General features: G+C 41.1%; 2 protein-coding genes across 13 annotated transcripts in view; both read right to left on the bottom strand.

The window, feature by feature from the left end:
* Positions 1-555: 555 nt before the first annotated feature.
* LOC137185851 (dapper homolog 3) lies at positions 556-10,441 on the bottom strand. Of its 2 annotated transcripts, none has more exons than XM_067594287.1 (4): positions 9,969-10,441; positions 4,227-4,359; positions 3,746-3,856; positions 556-2,898 (listed from the first exon to the last, which is right to left on the bottom strand). In XM_067594287.1, exons 1-4 carry the CDS (start codon positions 10,197-10,199, stop codon positions 1,403-1,405), a joined length of 1,971 nt encoding a protein of 656 aa, XP_067450388.1. In that variant the 5' UTR covers positions 10,200-10,441; the 3' UTR covers positions 556-1,402. The 2 variants fall into 2 exon arrangements, with proteins under 2 accessions (XP_067450388.1, XP_067450389.1); XM_067594288.1 differs by having other exon boundaries at positions 556-2,895.
* Positions 10,442-12,250: 1,809 nt separating this feature from the next.
* gramd1bb (GRAM domain containing 1Bb) overlaps positions 12,251-21,499 on the bottom strand; it is a 107,988-nt gene continuing 98,739 nt past the window's right edge. For all 11 annotated transcript variants that reach the window (XM_067594277.1, XM_067594286.1, XM_067594283.1 and 8 more), the window contains 6 exons: positions 21,263-21,405; positions 20,994-21,097; positions 20,404-20,704; positions 19,843-19,950; positions 18,451-18,571; positions 12,251-16,516 (listed from right to left, as the gene is read on the bottom strand). In XM_067594277.1, the coding sequence (XP_067450378.1) occupies positions 16,427-16,516; positions 18,451-18,571; positions 19,843-19,950; positions 20,404-20,704; positions 20,994-21,097; positions 21,263-21,405 (867 nt within the window). In that variant the 3' untranslated portion in view covers positions 12,251-16,426. The remainder of the gene's footprint in view (positions 16,517-18,450; positions 18,572-19,842; positions 19,951-20,403; positions 20,705-20,993; positions 21,098-21,262; positions 21,406-21,499) is intronic.

Genomic DNA, 21,499 nt, shown 5'->3' with positions numbered 1-21,499 from the left:
AGGCTTCAAGTTTCCACATCACACTTGTGCAAGTTCATTATTTGAAAAAATCCTGCTCGTAGGTCCATCCCTTAAAACTGGATTTTCAATGAGCAAAGAGAAACTTTCCATTTTCATTAGATGAATGTCAAAACAGCCTTCTAGTGTCAAACTCTTCACATACATCATTCTGTACAAAAAAGCTCAAACATTCAACTGTAGGAACAAGAAGAAAAACATATTTTTGAGTGGAGAGCGACTTTAACGAACTCCCACTTTGCACATGTATGTCAGTTCTGTCACTTTTTCTTTTCTTTTCTTTTTTTTTTTACACCTCCAGGCCAACAATTTACCTTCAGACAAGAGAAACTAGCTTCTTGAGGAATACAAACAATAAGCAAACTGACAAATTAGGCAATTTTAAATTTAAAGATCCCCTCTGCACATGTATTAAGACATACACACATAATCTGCTTGGAACAATGTCTGTCTGATATGGTTTTTCCAAATATATTTTTGAGTGGAAGGTGATTTCAAGAATACACAAAAAAATAAAAATGTGTTACAGTACCAAAATTAAGAGCAAAATTTATTTACAAACTACATTCATTCCAAACAAGGCCACATGATGGTATATACAGGTTATCTCATATTTACAAGAGTGTGTAAGTCTGTGTCCCTGTGCACTTGTACATACAGTATGTGCATCCATGCATCTACACTAGTCCCTTACTATGGCCCCTAAAACCCCATTTGTGACTCACACACATCTGTTTATAATGATTGGTCCCTAAAGCAGCCGGCAGAGGAAAAGAGGTAGTGGACAGTTCACTTCAGTGTGAATCCACAGTTGACAAAGAGGCAGAGCAAAACATAATGAGAAATAAACTCTGATTCCCTGCTTAGAAATTCACTTTCAGGCCATGGATTTTGAGAATTTTGTGGTTGAGAGAACCAAAGGTAGACATATATTTGTATCATAAAAGGTTTCTAGTTTTTTAGACAGGTCAGTGCCAAAAAACACTTGTTTTGATTTCAAGAGATGTGGTGACGTAGACTTGTACTTGTCAAACTCTACACTGTAGGAACTAAGACTCCAACAGACATCAAGAAAATATGGCAGCATATCAAGCCAATTAGCTTCAGCATGGTCCATGTCAACACAGTGTAACTTGGCATCACATCAGTTATCATCAATTAGAAGAGGATAATGCCCATTAGTCTGGTGTCTGATGGTTGTCAGCTACAAGATAAATCCAACCAGATACTACTGACAAAAGATCTTTAATCATGTCCATCAATGGGAATATCTCTCCCTATCATGCTGTAATCAGAGGTAGGTAGAGTAGAAAGACTGGATCCATTATTCAACATATGAGTGGTGACCAAAAGATGATGATGGCTTTACAACACAGTGAAGGTTTCACACAGTGGTCATGACTTTGAGGGATCCTGAGCGGAATCTGAGGATCTTCTTTTTGAGAGCATGGGACGCTTTAATCTTGACGAAGGCCTTTGGCTGAGAGGGGGCGTTGGCAGTAGCCTGTGGTGAGGGTGAAGATGAGGAGGAGGTAGAAGCAAGGCGTGGTGGCAGCTGCTGGGGCCACACCAGCCCCCCACTTTCATCTGAATCACTGGACAGAGAGCTGGAAGCTGGGGAATACACCTCACTCATGCTGGACTCAGACTCTGCAGGGGTAGCACCTGCATAACCCTCCTCTCCCTGACAGAGTGGTGCTCTCTCCTGAAAGTCTGGGTGCCAGCGCTGCTGTTGCTGCTGGTGGTAGTTCTGAGGTTGAGAATGGGGATAAGAATGACCATGGCGAGCTTTTCGAGGTGGTCGTCTATGTGCTTGACCTGCATGCGTCTCCCCTTCGTCTTGGCTGAGCTCAAGGTTGGAGCACCAGCGTCGACTCACATTGTTGCTGTCGTTGCCCGCTTGGAGCCCAGCAACTTGGCCTTGGTTCTGAGCCGGATCCCCTCTGCCTTGGTGCCTCTCGGTGGTGCTGTACCTGCGCTCAGGCAGCATCCGCTGGGCAAGAAGGCTATTCTCAGACTGGGATCGACTGGTTTTACTGCTTGATTTCTTGGATCTCTGCCGCTCATTGTGGCTCTTCTTAGATGTTCTGGACTTGGGGTTGGGATGGTCAGGAGAGGTGGCTGCTCGGTTGGGCTTAGGCTGCTCTGGATTATAGTGTCTGGGGGAGCGCACAGGGGCATGACAGGCTTGTCCAGCGATATACTGAGCACTTACTAGACTGTGCTTGTGATGAATCGGGGGTTGTGGATGTAGATAATGCTGGGGGGATGACTGTTCACAACAAAGGTTAAGAGCCCCAACACCACAGTTGGGGTCCAGGGAGGGCAGAGGTGACGGTAGCCTCCCGGCCAGGGAGTGTGGCCTGGACTGGGGGTAGGGCAGAGCCAGATAACAGTCCTCCTCCAAAGATGGGGCCTCTCCCTCTAGCAGGTCACAACCCCAGCTCTGGCTATTAGGGTTTGCCAATAGGTCAACTTGGGGCTGAAGATGGGGGTCAGGAAGGCGTTGCTCTGTGGTAAGAGAGGGAGTTCTCCTGTGTAAAGAGCTGTGTCCGGAGGCACTGCAGTATGGGGGGTCGGGGCTCAGCGTGGTGCGAGGCTGACACGGCCGTGGTGAGAGGGTGTGACGGTGGATGAGACTTAGGATGTAGCCCTCTACCCTCAATGCCTGCTGGTAGTCCTCCTTGGTGATCTGGTCCTCTGTAGGCTGCTGCTGTTGCCAGGTTTGGTTACCTCCACTGATGTCCCACTGCCAGGAGTCCATTGCTGTTCCCTCCTCTGCGATTTCCTCCAGTGGTGGGTATGGGGCAGAGAAAGAGCGGGGTAGGGTGGTGTGTAGGACTGGCATATCCACTTCTCCATTCAGCATGAGGGGGTCTCCTAAGTACAGAAAATAATACTGTAGTAGGCCAAGGTGCAATAACATAATAATAATACTACAAACATGATAGTATATAAATAAGATGTAAGCAGTAATGCATCATACAGTGTCCTCATATAACAAAATAATGGCAGAAACATCTTTATTAAAGAGTCTTTTATTTATCGGCACACCTCAAAGTGGGCTTTTATGATAGATACTCACCAGAGGAAGGAGAAGAAAGGCAATGTTTAAATTAGCATCATTTTTTAAAGTTTGTCCGGTTAATACAGTGAACTTAATTAGGTTACTTTCTCGTGTGAGTCGACAGGTAATATAGTGTCTATGGCTTGAACCCCAAGATTCACTATAGAAATATAAAGTCTGTATTCTTTCTACAATATGTTAGAGTCTAAATTATTAATGTCATGTATACCTTTGTGGTGGTTTTAAAACATTATTTTTCAATCAAAAGAGTATTAAAGCTTACTTTATGTCTGTATTTATCTCTCTTAGGTGTGGTGGTTGCCACTGGTTCTTTTTACCTCATCCTAACCACATTTTCTGATTTTCTGGCTCCATGCTTCAAAATAAGTCCCTACTTAACCTGAGTATGACATCAGAAAGCTACATCAATGGTTTTCAATGTCTATAGATTATTTGCAAGTCAATAGACAGCAGAAGAGAATTCAAAAATGCATCATCATCTTTTCTACTTTAGAAAAAAAAGAAAATGGGAGATGAATACATGCTCTGATTTAACAGATATTACACTGCCTTGTAGTGCTATAATGCCTACGGCTTCACATACACATGGAAGAAGAAATGAAAAACCGGAGTGCTCATTTGTCGTCTCGTTTTTCTTACCCACAGACTTTGGCCTGTCGTTGGTGTAAGCCCAGGAGGAGAGTGTCTCTGTAGGCTCAGTGGAACAAGATCTTCCTTTCGGTGACTGTCCCTCGCTTGACTCATAGAAACCTGGGACAAAAAAGTACAATTAGTGGGGCAGAAGAGATGAGTATCTCATTTATCATAGCTCACTGACCATTCCAGCTCTCTAAAAATATGCTGCTTGAAGCATGCAATATCTCAGCACGCATCATATAATAGACCACATAACAAAATTACAAGCAACTGGAGCATGAAGTAACAATAAGAGCAAATTCATGACACATATGTTTCAAAATGCAAAGAGAAAAGACGTGATTTGTTGTATATAGAATATGTTTTATGCAAAAAAAGTCTTGCTTTATTGGGAGTAAGTAAATGAAATAGTGCACATTTAGAGTCTCTATTAAAAGAACGACAGATTTGTGATGAAAAAAATAGTTTCAAACTGTGGAAGTACCAGAACTCGGCCGACTGTCACCCGTGTCTCCTTGAACTCCATCGTAGCAGCCATTGTCGGTGTCGATCCTCAGCTCTCCCACCTGCTGCTCCAGCGCCTGCATCAGGCCCCATGGGGAACTCTGAAGAGCACTCTGAAACACAAACACACACACACTCAGGTTGTTTGATTGTGCTGTTGAGAGGTAATTTTCAAGTAGACGGTAAGAAGCAACAATCAGCGATTTCAACAACAAAACAAAAAGTTCAAACGCTCCTCTCATTTAAATGACTGTTTTGCAGAAATGCTAATGAACGAAGCACAGCTGCGAATCCTTCCAGACTTGTTTCTCCAGCTGCACACTGGCTCTCATTTTGTTTGAGATTCAGATAATCATCGGTCGAGATAATCTCTGAAATTTGTATTCCAGTGCATGGATAGATTGAGTCTAGAATACAATATATTAATTTTGATAATCAAAAGCTCTGCTCCAAGTTCATAATTTGATACATGTAAAGTAGAAAATAATTCAGCTCGTACAAAGGATGACATGTTGTCAGTTCATGACTTAATCATAATCATTTGTAAGAGTAGCTGTCCCTTCAAAAGCTGGATATTTCAATTTAAAGCAAGAAATTATCATTATCATCATTATTATTGCAGTGAATATACAAGAAGTAGTTTTTCTACCTTTGTTTCAGCTAACTGGGATGAAAATAGCCCAAATGAGTAAACATATAATGTCAAAACAGATAAAGCCACAACTCAGATGTAGATTTTCCTGCACTACTAAAACACATACGTGACCAACACTGTGCATCACTGAAGTGCATCTCTGTGCAGCCATATCTGTCAATAGGAACTCTTATGTAAGCAACTTTATAGAGGAAGCAGTCAGTTGGAAGATGAATAATTCAAGGGTCTGTGAAGGTTGGCGAGGGGTGGGGGGCGTGTTCTTTCATGTTGGTGGGGGATACGTACACACAGACGCTCACACATGTGGACTTAAGCTATCCGGATATACAGACAAATGTGCTTAAAAAAACCCCAAACATTTATGAGCAGATAAATAGTGATTCAGTTTTCTCTTCCATCTTTAACATGACCAAGACCCTCAAATGATTATATTAATTTAAAATCAGCTAAACCTGACCTTAACGATCAGCACTACATGTGACAACAGACCGTGAAGACCTGACTTAGCTCTCATAAAGACAGAAGTACACACACACACACACACACACACGGTGAAATTGGACTTGCATTTGTGCCGGTCTCATATTGAGATCATGTGACACACTTACTAAAATCAACAGACACTTGCACGGAAGCTTGTCTGCATGGTTTAACACACACACACACATACACAAGGTGTGCCATTTTGTCGGAGGTGATACTGCTGACACTGAAGCCTCATTAAGACACTTCATTACCAGAAGATTGAACATGTCCTCGTAACGAGGTGACACTTTTTACATTACACACCCTCTATGATGGAGAGCCTGTCAGACAACTGTTACAATGCTCTCCACTCCCCGAGCACCATCTGTGTACATCTGTGCCGATACTGTCTGGAGAAAGAAATGTAGACAGGTCCTCGGGTGTGCACATGTGCAACATAACTGACAAGACAATGTCGATAAGCACAGTTTGTCATACTGGAGAACATTTTTAACAAGTAAAGTCTTCCTTCAAAAAAATGTTAAACTGATGAGGAATAAACAATCAATCCTGGATGATTCCTTAGACTGATCCAGGGTGTGACAGTCCCATAACTGAATGAATGGCCACAGGTTTAATGCTTATATGACACATAAAGGTTCTCTCAAAATCTATCTAAATGTTTTGAGCTGTTTTTTTCTCCCTTTAAAGTCAGTTTTCCTGGACCAAGTAATATTTCCATACCTCTTCCTCAACAGCTCAAGCATCTCAGTGTGTGTTATACCTGCAAAGGATAGAAAATCCTATATTAAACAGGAAACTAGGTCTGGACGATGATCCCTCGGAGTGATCTTTTGGTCAGTGCGCCAATCGGTGCTTGAGCTCTGACTCCTTTGTCCTGCAGACTACAAATGTGCTCACAATACAAATGCTGTTGAGCGGCAATTGACCCAAGCTAACCTATGCCTCCAACACAACCTCTTCACCCCAAACACTGTCATTCCTATTGTCTCGACAAGGGTGCTTATTGTCTTGCCGTAAACAAAGCATTAGCATTACTACATCAATATGGTTTTGTATGGCAGAAATGAGGAGTAGGGAGCTTTGTTTCAGCCACTGACGTGAGGTAAAGAAATAGCGAGGAGGAGGGGAGACTACTGGAAATCAATTAAATCAATGATGCAGCTTCACACAATTGATTGCTTGCTGCCTCTTTCTGCCCATACCCGCAAATGCACACACACACCGTGGAAACCGTGGTTATTAAAACATAATGAGGCAGAACACAAACAAACCTTTTGTGGATGAAAAAATCAACCACAAACAATACAACATTTCGTCGTGTGGCTGTGGAGGAGGTTCATTGCAGGGACCATTTTGCAGGCAGATCTTTGATTGTACTCTCTTATTAATGGTCTCACACTGGTTCCCTGACACTCTGCACACTGTATCATTACTGTTTTACTGCCTCCTCTGCCCCGGGCTGGTGGGGGATGGGGGAGACAGAGGACACGGTGCAGCCAGCCTCACCTACCCATTAAGCTGTTTCACACTGGGTATTCCTGCTCTTTCTGTGTGAAACAGACTGACCAGCAGGTGTATCTGGGACAATGAATTGACTGATTTGTGATTTATTTCACATGTTACATCCTCAACAGCAACTGAGAATGAGAGTTTTTCCACAAGAGATGGGGGAAAAGAAGGCATGCTATGAAGCTTGGCTGTTGTAAAGAGGCTTCTGATCTGTAGAATAGACCTCTAATCAGTCACCGGCTCAAGGGTTTTGAAACGATATCACCAGGATATAGAAATCTATGGAACAGGGCACACAAGGCATGCCGCACTGTTGGACTCTCTATAATTAAGGCAATGTTGTGACTGGCTCTAAGCAGAGAGGGCTGTGGGAGACCGGAAACACACACACATGCACACACACATACACGCACACACCCTGCCCCCAGTTCCACTGCTTGAATAAACCACTGATCCCTTCTTTCTTCAAGCACGCACACATATTTTAAATGCTTCATTTTAATAGGGTAAATTAAATTTTAATGATACATTCTGTTTATACAGACACACACGCACACACACACACACACCGCTTACATAACCTTAGTGAATGGCACTCATTAGCATGCTCTGACTCTGTCCTATGTGCACAGTGGCTTGTAGGCAGGGCAGCAGGATGCAATGGCTGTGAATGGAGTCTCTTAAGAGAGATGTGCACCAGGCTGTGCTCATGTGACTGACAGCTGTGGCACCAGCTCAGAATGCACCTCTTGGCATGTGTGTGAAGATAATGTTTGCAAAATATGTGTTGGATAACCTGGTTTGTCTGTGTGTGTGTGTGTGTTTGCATGTATTTTCAGAAACTCATTTGCCTGATTGCCTTCATGCACAAAGAAACCAAAGAACACAAAGACAACTTTCATGTTTGTGTGCCAGAACAAAGCAGAGGAAACCATCCAGTGATCCATTCAAGTGATCAGTCACTGCCGGGTAGACTACTCCATACTCTCACTAATGATGTGCTGCTGTCTTAACACACGGACACACACGACCTGATCGATGGCGAGCCAAGCGTTCAACAAAGGCACGAAACAAAAGCAAAACCTTCTGCAGGCACATGCCCATACACACACACACATGCACAGATGATAATACACACACATGGAATCTTTAATTTAAAATCCACTGAATCGATTTATAATTTAAAGAGAAAATATGATTTGACAACTCTTCAGTTTTTCTAAAAGCAAACACTCCTCCACACAGTATGTATGCCACACATTCATACACAATTCATATATTCTCCTCCACTCTCTCCAAACACACACAGCGGGGTAGTTGAGAGGGAGGTCAGAGCTTCATGCTTTCCCAGCTGCTGTCTGGCGTCCCACAGCTGTCAACACCTTCAACCCCACACACACTGTATCCAGAAGAAAAGGCCTCTCTTCAGCCTGTCTGGGGCCACATTCATGTTCAAGGCACAGACACCAGACACACACTGGCAGTCTCATGGGTCAGTTGCTTCTGTGTCACAACGTGATCTATACATTTTGGCGACAACCTACATAGGAGATGAGATTGGGGATTTGGCTCGGACACAGATGGTGACCTGATATTATGAAGACTCAATTTGAGACTTCAATTAGAGACCTGTTGGGAAAGGGAAAAAAAAAATCTCGGAGGAATTCCCTGTGTAATTACTCACACGCTTGGATGCGCATAACAGTTAATAAACATCGATCCACAGACAAGCTGCGCACAAAATGAAAACGATAAAATATGCGGCCCTGCGGGGAAACGCGTGTCACTCCTTCATTGACTTTGAAAATGGCTGTTTCCCGTCAGTGTGTGGATGTGAAGCCAGGCTGAAACGGACTGACAGCTCCACCAGCACCAGGGGACACTCATTTACCAGACTGGTGCGTGTGGCAAATTGGAAATACTTGGCCCTCATATTATGAATCGTTCAAATTGATTTTTTCTATTACTTGATTTTTGCTTTCCATCACATGATAAAGCAAGTCCACGAGCTGAAATGTGCACTCATTAAAGCAAAGATAAAGCACAGTGCCCACATCATGCCATAGCCAACTGACGCCAGTGTACAAGGCCACCTATAGGCTACGCCTTATCCTCTCACTGAGGCCTGAAGGCTTCATTAGTATTCTGCTCCATATGCGGCTATTGTTAGGCTCCCGGCAGAGGAGAAGGAGGGAGGGAAGAGAGGAGGAGGCGTGAAGAGGAGGCGGCTGATTTAATTTCTTTTTCACCCTCTTTAATAATGGCTTCCTATTGTAGCAATGTTGAGACAGCTTTCGGGCTGCGCAAGAGCAGCAGCCAGAGAGAAACACAACTCCCACATCCCAAAACATTCAATTTATAACGAAGTAAAAACAAAATTACACCACACATAACAACATTTACAGTGACGATGATGCTCAGTGGTGCGTAAAACTTTCTGGGGGATATGCTCTTGCAGTAATGCCGTCCCTGAAACTTTTATCAGTCACGATTAACCCAGTTTTTAATTCTCATGTTAATCCTGACATCACTGCGCCACAGCGGGACATTTGTCTTGAGCACTATCTCATCAATTATGTGGAGGATAATTATGAACATAAAACTGTTAGCTACAACGACATACCATCTAAAGGAATAATTCACCCCTTTATGATCTGGAGAAAGCACCAATAAGAGCTTGTTAAGTAGTAAAAAACTACAAAAGTCTGTGATGAGGGAACAATGGGCCATTAAATAGTCGGTCTGTGCCACAAACGGCGGGTGCTCCACCCCCTGATTTCGTTACCCACAGGCATAAATCTCAGCCGAAACCACAGAGAAGCATTACATCCTTTCAAACAGAGACACTATTAATCAAGTTGAGTAACTTTTTTTGCAGAGAGAGGTCACCTCTACACAAAAGGCGCAGCCCAAACCAAGAGTCCATCCAACGGTCAAGCGGATTACAATAAGGATCCGCTGTTTTCGCTGTTAGATATTCTTAACTATGTATGACTTTGGTCCATGCAAGGGTAAAGTGCAGGAATCCAAACATGTAAAGTAAAAAATCACTCAACATAAACTTCTTACCAGCTGACGCCTCAGTGTCAAGTTTTCCTGCCCCCAGCTGCTGAAACACGACAGCTCTCCTCTGGAGGTGTCCTGGATCAGTGGGTCTCCCAGAGCCAGCGCCCCGAGTACCAGGCACTCCTGCCGCTGCTTGCGGAGCTCCAGCTCACACAACCCGGCCAGACTCGCCTCCAGGCGCTCCTTGGTCCGAGTGCGCTCCACCGTCACCGGGAACGAGAACGCACGGTGCATGCCCCCAAAATGCCCAGGCTTATCTGCTCAATGAAAGCTAATTGTTTCCCTTATTTTATATTATTTTGTATTTCGTATTCTCCAAGGGGGCCAGATTTATGAGGGCTTTCGTAGGCTATAAAGGGCCTGCATGTTGCATCCCATTCCTTGTGATAGTTCGGTTGCCTCGGAGCGGCATGGTTTCCCAGACCATCTATGCGCTATGCATTTTCTATTTCGCAGCTGTCAAACGCAGTCAAGAAGCTCCGCCCTCTGCGACCAGCCACGGTGTGAAAGTGGGATTCACCCGCCCCCTTTGCAAATCCAATGTCAGCCTTCATTGGACATGAGAGGCTGGTGGGGCGCTGCGCGTAACGTCGTCCCTTCCCCCTTGATTCATTACAGTGACGCGTCGACCTCACCCATCATCCCATCATGGTCCGAGACTAATGGACTACTTCAGGGGACGGGTTTTCTGGCTGTATTATGAAGCAATTTAATGGCTTCATTTAACAATAAAGGAATAACAAGACTGAAATACTGGTGGAGGACAAAATAAAATATATTTAGGCTATTAGACAGGATGCAATAACTCATGATGTCAGGGCAGGGTGCACAATGCAATGATGCAGATTTGCAATTTCAAGAAACTGTAGGTTTACTGTTGTTAATTGGAATTTGGGGCAGGGGGATAGAATAAGACAGGACATAGTAATCACAAATGTTGTCAAAGCTTGATCTGGCTTTTATACATCTGTATAAGCTACTTGTGTTTCAGTATTGTTTGCATAATTATTATTTTTACATGAAAAGAAAGGGGATCAAATTTTTATCTCTCTTCCTCCCACTCCTTCTAACCCTGTTACTGAATGTTGAACACTTTCATTTTTGAAGAATATCAGAAAAAGGGGAAAATCTTAACATGAATTTTTAAATTCAGGGACGTATTATATTTCAGATTTCATCCTGACATCTTTTGTGTCTCAAGCAGCCTCCTAAAAAAATAATTGATAGACTGACATGTTCTCACCAAAAATAAAGAACAAAGCTGTAGTGAAGCAGTGTTGTTCATCTTTTGCCAGTCACCTGTTAACACTGTAAGGAAGGTATACAATAGTGCAAATGTCTTCTGTTTACCTGTAATTTCTTTAATGAAATGAACATGACTGATAGTGGAAAGCAGCAATCAAACAGGCAGTATACTGTATGTTTAAGTACTCAGATTAGAAACATTAAAAAACAGAAAAATTGAGAAAATGCAACATTGAAAATGGATTTAAGAATGTTTTTTTTGCAATAAAATGATAAAATTCAATGAATATCAACGTCTTAATTTTGTTGCTCCCCATTTTTTACAGTAAAATTTCTGTTGTTTCAGGACCTGAAATGCTGGTTTAAACTGTTTGCTTCTCTTTAGACTCACTGACATGGACTAACATTGTAGCTTTCACTTAAATTCTACTTATATAATATATATATATATATAATACTGTATTTAATAGACAATAAATGCAAAGAGAGACAACAGGGAACTATGGGAATCCTATAAACAGACTGCCCTTAACATATACAGTATCTCATGAGATGTACTGTACGTGCAGATCCCAAAATAACAATGCTTTCAATGCGCGACATCAATATTTTAAAGTTTTGATTTGCTTTTATTTTTATTTTTTTTTAAAGTGCAGTAACAGATAAATATTTCATCTTGGTGCCTCATGCAATCTTCCCCTGTACTACTGTAGTGTAAAGTCTCCTGAGGTCATACATACTGGGTCTTTAAGGATAACAACTGTGTTTCCTGTCAGGAATAAGAGTCCACATAATATGTCACTGAAACATGAGAAAAACCTCTATGAAAGTTAAAATAACGTCCATGAAATGAATGTCACTTTCAGTTTGTTGACATCATAAAATAGCAGCAGCTCAAAGAGTCTTTTCAGCTCTGTTGTGATGTGTGATAGTAGAGTTTTAATGGTATTCTTGTATTTTTGGTGTGTTTGGGATTAAAGGTTGATGATGTTCATGGAATAATAAATGTTCAAGTATCAACTCCAAAAATAGCAACACTATTTGTTCAATATTTTTTTTTTTATTCATACTTCCAATCTCTACTTCATATGAACCAGAAAGCCACTTTTCTCTTCAGTCTCTATGAGGCAAAGTCATCGGCGAGTCAAAACCTACGCGCAGCGCAGGTTGGATTCTTTTTGTCAGTGTGTGTGTCCATGTGCACACTGCAGATATACACAACATATACTTACAGTATATTTATCTCATGTAGAAATTTCACTAGAGGTCTCTCTAGGGATCAAAACATTTTCTAAAAAAACAAAAAAAAAAAAAAACAAAACAAAAAAAACATACAGTAGAACTCTTTTTGAACAGAACTACACCAGTACACATTTCACCAAGACACACTCGAAGAAGAGCATTTGCTATGAGTTTGATCAGTGGTCGTTTCCAGGAGGTTGTGTGTGATTTCTATCGTGCATTCGCCAAGGATGGTAAGTTAGTACTGTGTTGAGTGGGTGGCACTGTTGTCTCGCTAGCTCTGTGACAGCAATTCAAATGCCAATTAATACAGTCAATGAAGTGCACAATTCGTTAGTTGTCAGTGACAAAATGATGGCATCCAGAACACTCAGGTCGTCTCGGTTCCACAGCAATCATACAATCGTTCGTGGGAATGCAGATAACTGTGAGAAAAGACTGGAAACAAAATAAAAACTGGTGTTATCTGTAAGAGATCATATGTTAGATTTGCAGATATCAAATTTGTTGGAAACAATGAGAAGCGAGTTTTGAAGGGAGTGATGAAGGTTTAAAATCCATCATTTTCATAATTGTGGAGATCGAAAATTGGATTCAGGTCTGCTGTGGCAGATCCTTGGAGGCCCGAGTCAATGTTTAATTCTGACTGAGAAGGATGTCCATTTTACAGCACTTCAATGTTACAATTTGCTCTATAAAAGTAAAGTCTGGACAGTGACATAAAACAGAGTTGCCCCAAGAATAAAATCAGGTATCAATAAAACCAGAGTTGTTCAAAACTGTTGAGAATGTTTGCAACAAAATAATATAAATCAAACATCTGAAAAAAAAATCTATTTCTTCATACACTGAAAAACAAACTCTTTAAAGCATTTATATCACAGTTTCATATATATGACATTCTGTACCATCATATACACGAAGCGTAACTCCACTGTCATCAAGATTGTGAAAGTGATTTCTATAAAACAGAAAACATTTCCAACCAGTCACATTCAGATCTTAAGGTTTTTATGTGTTATCATTACTCAGTGCCTTCTTCAAATGTAATATACGCACGCACGCACACACACACACGCACGCACGCACGCACGCACGCACGCACACACACGCACACACACACACACACACACACACACACAGCAGGGGTTCAATCCTGAAGCTGCTCTCTTGTTTTCAATAAGTCAGTCAGTAACACGCCATGCAGGCACACGGTAAAGATACTTTTTCCCTCATACAAATCACTCACTCCTGCCTTGCCCTGAAATAAGACAAGAAAGTGAGTCAGTCTTAGATTGGAGATGCTTTGTTTGGGAGGTGAGATTGGCAGAGTTGCATGTGATCCTTTTCAAAGAGAATAAATATTCTATTTGGGCAAAAGTAACACTAATTTTGAGCTGTAACAAACCATCAAAATTCAACCATCTGTTATGACTTTGGAAGTTGATAATCAAACATTCACCTTCAGCTTAAATTTCTGCCATTTCTCTCTATCATTCTTTACCCGAAAAGGTCTTAAAGTGCTTCACTTACTCTTTTTTTTTTAAACAAGGAAGTTTCTAGTTTTTGGAAGTGCGTTTATCGATGAAGTTCATCAGCTGTAAGGGGCTTTCTGTTGAAAAACTCTTAAAAGATGCTTTTTTTTTTTACTCGCACCCAATCCAGTATAGGTATAATACATGATAAATACTTCATTTAAAACAACATGATAACTCGTGAAGGTACATTTCTACTTCTTTCTTTTGGTTCAATTTAGTTGCGTTAAGTTCATTCTCATACTTTTTGCATCCAAGACACACACTTGAAATGGGTAGGGGAGAGTATAAATTGGGTTTGAAATAAGTGTTTTTAAAGACATAGTTTGACATTTTGGGAAATATGTTTATTTGTTATATTTCAGAGAGTTGGATAAGAAGACTGATACCACTCTCATATCTGTATGCTAAATATGAAGCTAGAACCGGAAGACGGCTCTAGCTAGCTGCTTTTAGCTAAGATAAGCTAACCTGCTGCTAGGTAAAGCTTCATATTTAGCATACAGACATGACAGACATCTTCTTATCTGACCCTGAAAGAAAGTTAACAAGTGTATTTCTCAAAATGTCCAACTTTTCCCTTCAGCAAAGAGTGGTCACTAATGTGGTGACATGGATAAAGAGTTGCTCACAGAGGGCAGATGAAGAGTTCATCTCCAAAATGTTTTTTTTTTTATCCATTTACAAGAGAAAAATCATCAAGTTTTTCATTCAATCTCAAAAATGTAGACGAGCAAGTCTGAAGAGTCTGTCTTCCTCTCCTCAACCATGGATTCATGCTACTTACTATTTGCCGAAAAGTGACATTTATTGATGGTTTAAGCGATCAATCTTTTGTAAAAGCAGGCTTAACTTTTTTTTTTTTTCAAATGTTGGATACATCATTTTGGAACAAAACTCTTCGACTGTAAACTGTACCCAGGTGGTGCTAATGCAAGGCGGCATCCAAATGCATTAGCATTAAAAAAGGCAGTCTGGCTGCAGGAGCCAGAAAAGAAAAAATTAAGAAACATACAAGTGTGGAATGGTAAAAATGTCACACTTTACAGCACACACTTGTGCACTCACACACGCACGCACGCACGCACGCACACTCACACACACACATGCGCGAATATAATCGCGCAAATGCAGACTCATACTTGCACACTGGACATGTCACAGACATATCTGGCATGCATTTTTTTTTTAGAAGAAAACAGTTTTTGTTAGAAATTCTTTAACTGGTCTAGAGCTCTGATAATTTCTTTATGTACATAAATTAATAATAAATATAGGTAATGTTTATATATTTTGAAATATATATATATTAAATAATGAAATATCCTTATATATTTCAAATATATTCATAGAATTCTTTCTAATTTGAAACATTTTCAAAGAGATATAGTCACAGTTTAGTAATAAAACATGTAAGAACAAAGGTCTCCCTACTAGTCTGGCTGCAGTGTCCCTTTTTCAAAGATTAATAACTTGTGATCAAAGTCTGGCCTTTTTGTCCAGGCTAATACATTCTACTTCATCAGGAGGATTGGGGATAATGCAATGTAAGCAGGTTAATTAACACTGTGTGTAGAAACAAATTGGGGCAATTGATACTGTGAATCCAGATTTCTTCTTTTCTTCCATGTTAAAAATACTGCTTCAGGTCTTATCAATCTTTAGATTCTACTTATAAATATTCAAACACAATGGTCTGACAGGGAACCAGCCCCGACAAAGACCATACTGGCCAGGTTCAGACAAGGCAAAAGGGACTGATCAGTGAATCCAATCTCCTGGCTACAATACTTCTCTCCCTTTTTGGTTGGAGGGCAATACTTTAGTCTGATCACCTGGAGGCCTATTAAAGGGACGCTGCAGCGAGGACCTCTAGGGGACGATTGGTTTGGAACAGTCGAGAGAGTGTAGAAAGCCATGAAGACTCGAAAGGACCCCCCCCTTTCTTTTACTCGATCTCTCCTCTTCTTATGTTCTTTTTTTTTGACACACATAGACTGGAACTGGACCACATTAACACTGAGGGGAGTTAAGTTGTCTAAATGCATGCAGTAATTTTCCTTCTTTCTCTCTGCCACTCTCCTGGTTGACATGGCTTACAGTAGGATGCACTTAGAAATAAATCAAAAGTGAGGAGAAGGAAATGGTTATCCCACAGGTGTAGAGAAGGTACAAGTCTTGCACCTTCCCGCAATGCCTCAGTGATGTTGGGGACACCTCAGTTCCTGTCTGTGCAGGGGGGAACTTCCTTCCGGGGGTTTTTAACCTCTGTGCGCTGGAGACGATTGTTCCTGTCTTTGTCTCTATTGGACCAGCTCACTGTTGGTCCCTCTTCCCCCTCGGTCCTCTATCTCTGTCATGCTGCTGCCCGCATACTGGTCCATAAACAAAACAGGTCCTATATTGCACAGCATGCCCTCATGGCCTTGTGGCGGTGTGTCAGTGGTAGCGACTTCTCTTCTCTTCAGCCTCAGAGCTGTAGTCCCTTAATCCAATGCCTCGCTGGAGGTTCAATAAAGAGTCTTTCATCTAATGAAGATAAACGAGAGTAAAAAACAAGATGTTAGCTTGCTTAATAAAAAAGAAGAGTTACACTGATCTACAATATATGAACAGATGGAAAAAGTGACAATTCCCTTGTTTCCTTTATGACGATTCACTTGACAATCGTCAATGCTGCAGATTTGCTACTTTTGGCCACTAGTTACACATTTCAGTCATTTGTGTAGGAAAAAATGATATTAGAAGTGTACTGTTGGAGAAAATACTCTATTTTTATATTAATATTTTGATGATCATTAAGTGTAGTGTAGAAGTGTGTTCAACTGATCAGCTTTGTCTTTAAAGAACATGATGTTCTCTTGACCCTGTTCATTAAGCTTTATATGTTGTAATCATATTGTTCTGCTTTTGGCAAATATAAAATGTTATTGGAAGTGCATGACACTGGGTAACCCAATTCTAAAGAGTGATAGTTAGAAAAGGGAACTAAATACATTAACTGGAAGTTGTACAAGACAGGCATGACGCCATATATGGAATTGTTATTGATTATCTTGCAGGAAACAGGTGCCCGCAGAGAGAGACGTATGACTGAGCACAAGGCGCTTGTGTTAACAGTTGTGTTGGGTGGAGGCTGAAAGTATTAAGTGTTTGTGTGAGCTGTTCAAAGGGCTCCTCTTGCTGCAGAGCTCGGGGAGCCTGTATGCATACGATTTAATGATTTATTAAAGGCAGTTAGACTGCAGGAAAAATACTGTCTCTCTAGTATTTAAATACCTTTATCACCTAACTAGACAAGCTGATATTTCAGCTGCAACGACACTTTCCCTTGTGGATGTGAGGTGGGATGATCCTTCTAAGGCTTTCTTTAAGTTCACTCAGTCACGATGCTTATTTATTGCCAAGCATTTGGATATGTAGCATAAGATTAGCCTATATGGGCTTTGACTGAACAAGATTCCTGGCCTGTGATGACTCTGAAGGTGACCACAAGAGGATTTTGTGATAGTGGTTTATTTAGCAATTCTGTAGCTAAAATACACGTGATTTAAACATAGGATATGACTGGACTATGAATTTCCCCTCTAGTGATCAATAAACATGTCAAATGTTTTAATATTGCTTTGTGTGATAGTTATTGCTTCTGTCTCCCAGAAAAAAAAATTGTTTGTGGTGAGTACAGTAACTGTTGTTACAGTAACAAAAATGTCCAGCAAATTTTTTGCTCGACATGAATACATGATTCATTAAAGAAAAAGTTGGACTGCCTGACAAAGGTCTAAGGCTGCTACTAACAATTAATTTCCTCATTGATTAATCTGAAGATTATTTTCTTGATTAATTGTTTTGTTGATAAAATGTCAGAAAATAGTGAAAATGCCCAGAGTCAAAGGTGGCGTCTACAGATGTCAATTTAATGTCATGTATGACAAAGAAAACCATTAAATCATCACATTTTAGAAGCTAAAAGCAGTACATTTTTAGCACGTTTGCATAAAAAATGACTTAAACAATTAATTGATCAAAATAGTTGCTAATAAATTTCCTGTAGATTGACTAATTTATTAATCGTTGCAGCTCTACAAAGGTCCATGACTGAAACATATCTGTAATAAAGTCAGTGCTGTTATTGTGCAGGAGTGTAACTCACTTCATTTTCATATGCACCTGTCTACAGACAACACTTGGTTTCATGATTTTTGAGCATAGCTGAACAAATGTAAATGATGTTACAATGAAGTAGTTTGATTTAATGTTTGGTACAGGACTTCCAAAATTTACAACAGCCAGAGGAGCCAGAGCCTCTACTGACTGCAGACATATAACCACTACTACTGCACTTCGACTGCAATGGACACACATAATGTAAATGAAATACAAATGCTGTCTGTAGGTTGTTAAAAATTTGGGAACATCCCTTTCCAACGTGATTCTGAGAACATCTCTTTGTGTCTGAGTACCTGGTCTAGCAGCACTACTGACGACTTGATAATCTCCCTCCACTTCTGCAGCTCGGCGTCATGGTAACGCTGCTGTGCCTCCAGTAGCTGGGCCCACTCCATCTGCGTCTGAGGCAGTTTACTGGGAAGAACACACACACACACACACACACATTAGCAAAATCAGGGTGCAGCCACTGAAGCATAACTTCCATTTTGAGACATGGCCAACACACAATTTGGTAAATTGTTTCAGTAAGCTCAGACCTATTGAGGGGTAATTTTAGAAGCTCTGTGTTTTCCTGTCACACACATCGACGGCCATATGGATATAGTTTAGTGTGTATGTCTGACAGTGTGTGTGTGTGTGTATGTTTATGTCTGTAACTATAAGTTTAAATTTGTTTGTGACCGCCTTTTGGGCAAACAGCCAAATGACTACAGCAGGACTCAATTCAGTCTCATTCTGCAGCGATAAAGTTTTTGTGGCCAGAAATGCTTCAAAGGCCCATCTAAGCTAGGGTAAGTAATGTATTTTAGGAGCATTTTTTGTTAGCATTATTTGTTGAAATTCTCTATACATCAATCAATAGCAACAGCAATCAATAATCCCATCACCACTTCCTGTCCGTCAGTATCCCACTGCTCGCCCGGCAGTGGGATACTGACGGGCGAGCAGTGGGATACTGACGGATAGGAAGTGATGGGACTGAATGAATTGCAGAAGGAGAGAAAAAAAGATGGGAAAATCAACAAAAAGTAGAATGAAAAGCAACATGCACTCATTGGACTATTGCCTGTAGCGCAGGGGAAACTGAACACCACATAATCTTATCAACACGCCAGAGCGAGAGACTTTCAATGGAAGTGAACTCGGCTCCCAGAAGTGAAAAGCAGTGATAGATTTTTATGTATCACTGTGGCTTCAGTTCAGATACTGAGTCATCTCTGCACCCTTGTGCTGCTCGTTGCTGTGGGACTCGGTTCGAAGCTGCAGGTCCAGCACTCCGACATACTAGTTACTGAGAAGTTTTTGGAGACGGACAATGAAAGAGATGTGATATCACTCAAATTCAAGCAGGGAGATGGGACATTCATTACCTTTGTGGCGGGCTTCAAAACAGGTGAGAGGTGGTCCTATTTACCATTTATTAACTTGGTTGTTTTGCCTTGAAAGGAAGTTGCGTGTGTGTGAGTGAGTACAATATGAAGCACGTGCATATGTCCGTGCTGGTCTGGTGGGAGGGGCTTAGGACAGAGAGCGGAGGGGGGAGAGCTGCAGCACGAGGGCTTTATTTTCTGCCTTTTCCAGAACACTACCGATCCCAGCTTTAAACATGTTAAATGTCTGTAATAAAGGAGTTTTTTATGAATAATGGATGACAAAAACATTGTGTAAAAATGTGCATGTACCTTTCATGAAGCCGCAGCCCTTGCCAGGTTGTTAAGGACTGTGCAGAATACTCCAGCATCCACAGCTTGTAGAAGAGCATCATATTGAGGAACACCAGCAGCACCAGGCTGAAGGAGGGCAGGAAAGAAAGAACCCAATAAAGCAAACAAGTCTTCCAATTTACATCTTATTCATTCATGATGCCCTTATTTAGCTGATCTGTAAATGGAAATGATATTCAAATTTTAATGGTAATACTTCTACTTCTGGCTTATCAGTTCATTCACTGTATGTACCTTAGACAGATCCTATGGATGGCAATGAAAGGAAAGGAGAGAGGGGTTACACTCAGAGAACAACAACAATGAGATATTTACAAGAAAAGATAAAAAAAACCCTTTCATTTAAAATTGTAAATTAGACAAAAACTCCTCAGAGATTATTGGGAAAATGAAATCATGGGACGAGCAACTCAGAGAAATGTTTTAACAGATATGAGATGAACGTGTGTGTGTATCCCTGTCAGCATGTGTCAAATTTGCATTTCTAGATATGAGTGTGTATGTGTGTTGGGATCGTACACAAAGCTGATGATGAGCAGCAGTTTGGAGACGCTGTACAGAGCAAAGCCTCCGGGCAGGTGAGAGTGCTCTGGACTCTGGTGTCTGGTCTGCGTGGAACCTGCCACTTGTTTGATCCGCTGAATCACTTCCTCATCCGTTGGCGTGGTAACGGGGCTGAGCGCCTCGTCCAGATGCTGGCTGCGCATGTGGGGGAGCGGCCTCTTCTTCCGCCTCACCGTGGAGTTCTTCACCACTTTAGCCTTCGGGGAGAGCTGGTGGGCCTCGGTCAGTATCTCCTCCAGCTTGGACAGCTCCAACTCTGAGAGGGAAGAAGACGCATACGTATCACATCTCATCCAGATTTATTTAAAGATTGACATTTCATGGCACCGTGATATAATACATTTTGGAAAATTATGCATGTTCTTCACAAAAGAATCTAAAGTATAGTAGAAATGCCAATGTGCAGTTGTAAATGCTTTGTGATCAAACAGCTTATGTGACTTCTTGATATCTTTTTTATCCATCTATGTTGCCGTCACATCAAGCAGGACTAATAGTTAAGAGTCTGACCAACTCAAACACACATAACAAATACTCAAGTTTACCAAGATGGCGGAAATTCTCTTCTAGCCCACTCCAGAAATTTTTCTCTATGAAGCCTTTCACCAGCCCCCATGGCTGCTTTCTGAAGCGTAGCTCTGTTGATACCCTAAGAGACAGACAGAAATGCATCTATATAGATAGACAGTCTTTTATAATAAGACACATAATGGCAAAATATCAAATTACATATTCAAAAGCAAAGTTCACCTCAACAAACGATCCAAAATTTAAAAAAAAAACGTCTCATTTACTAGGTCTCTGTCTTACTCACCGTAACCGACACTTGTTCTTGGCCACCCGGGTGAGCATGTAGCGGTTGAGGGTGTAGAAGTAATCGTGGTAGGGCACGTCATGTGTGATGACCTCAGCATCGATGATGTAACACTCACTCTCCTGACTGGCCTTGTACAGAGTCTGAAAGACAGGAAATATGGTGTTTCTATTGATTGTTTGTAAGTCACATTAAACTTAAAAAGTATTTAAATTAAAAAAAAAAAAAAGAAGATTT

Source organism: Thunnus thynnus, chromosome 7, assembly GCF_963924715.1.
Source record: "Thunnus thynnus chromosome 7, fThuThy2.1, whole genome shotgun sequence".
Taxonomy (NCBI): Eukaryota; Metazoa; Chordata; class Actinopteri; order Scombriformes; family Scombridae; genus Thunnus; species Thunnus thynnus.
Note: the sequence above shows the minus strand (reverse complement) of the source record. Positions and strands in the feature narration are given on the sequence as shown.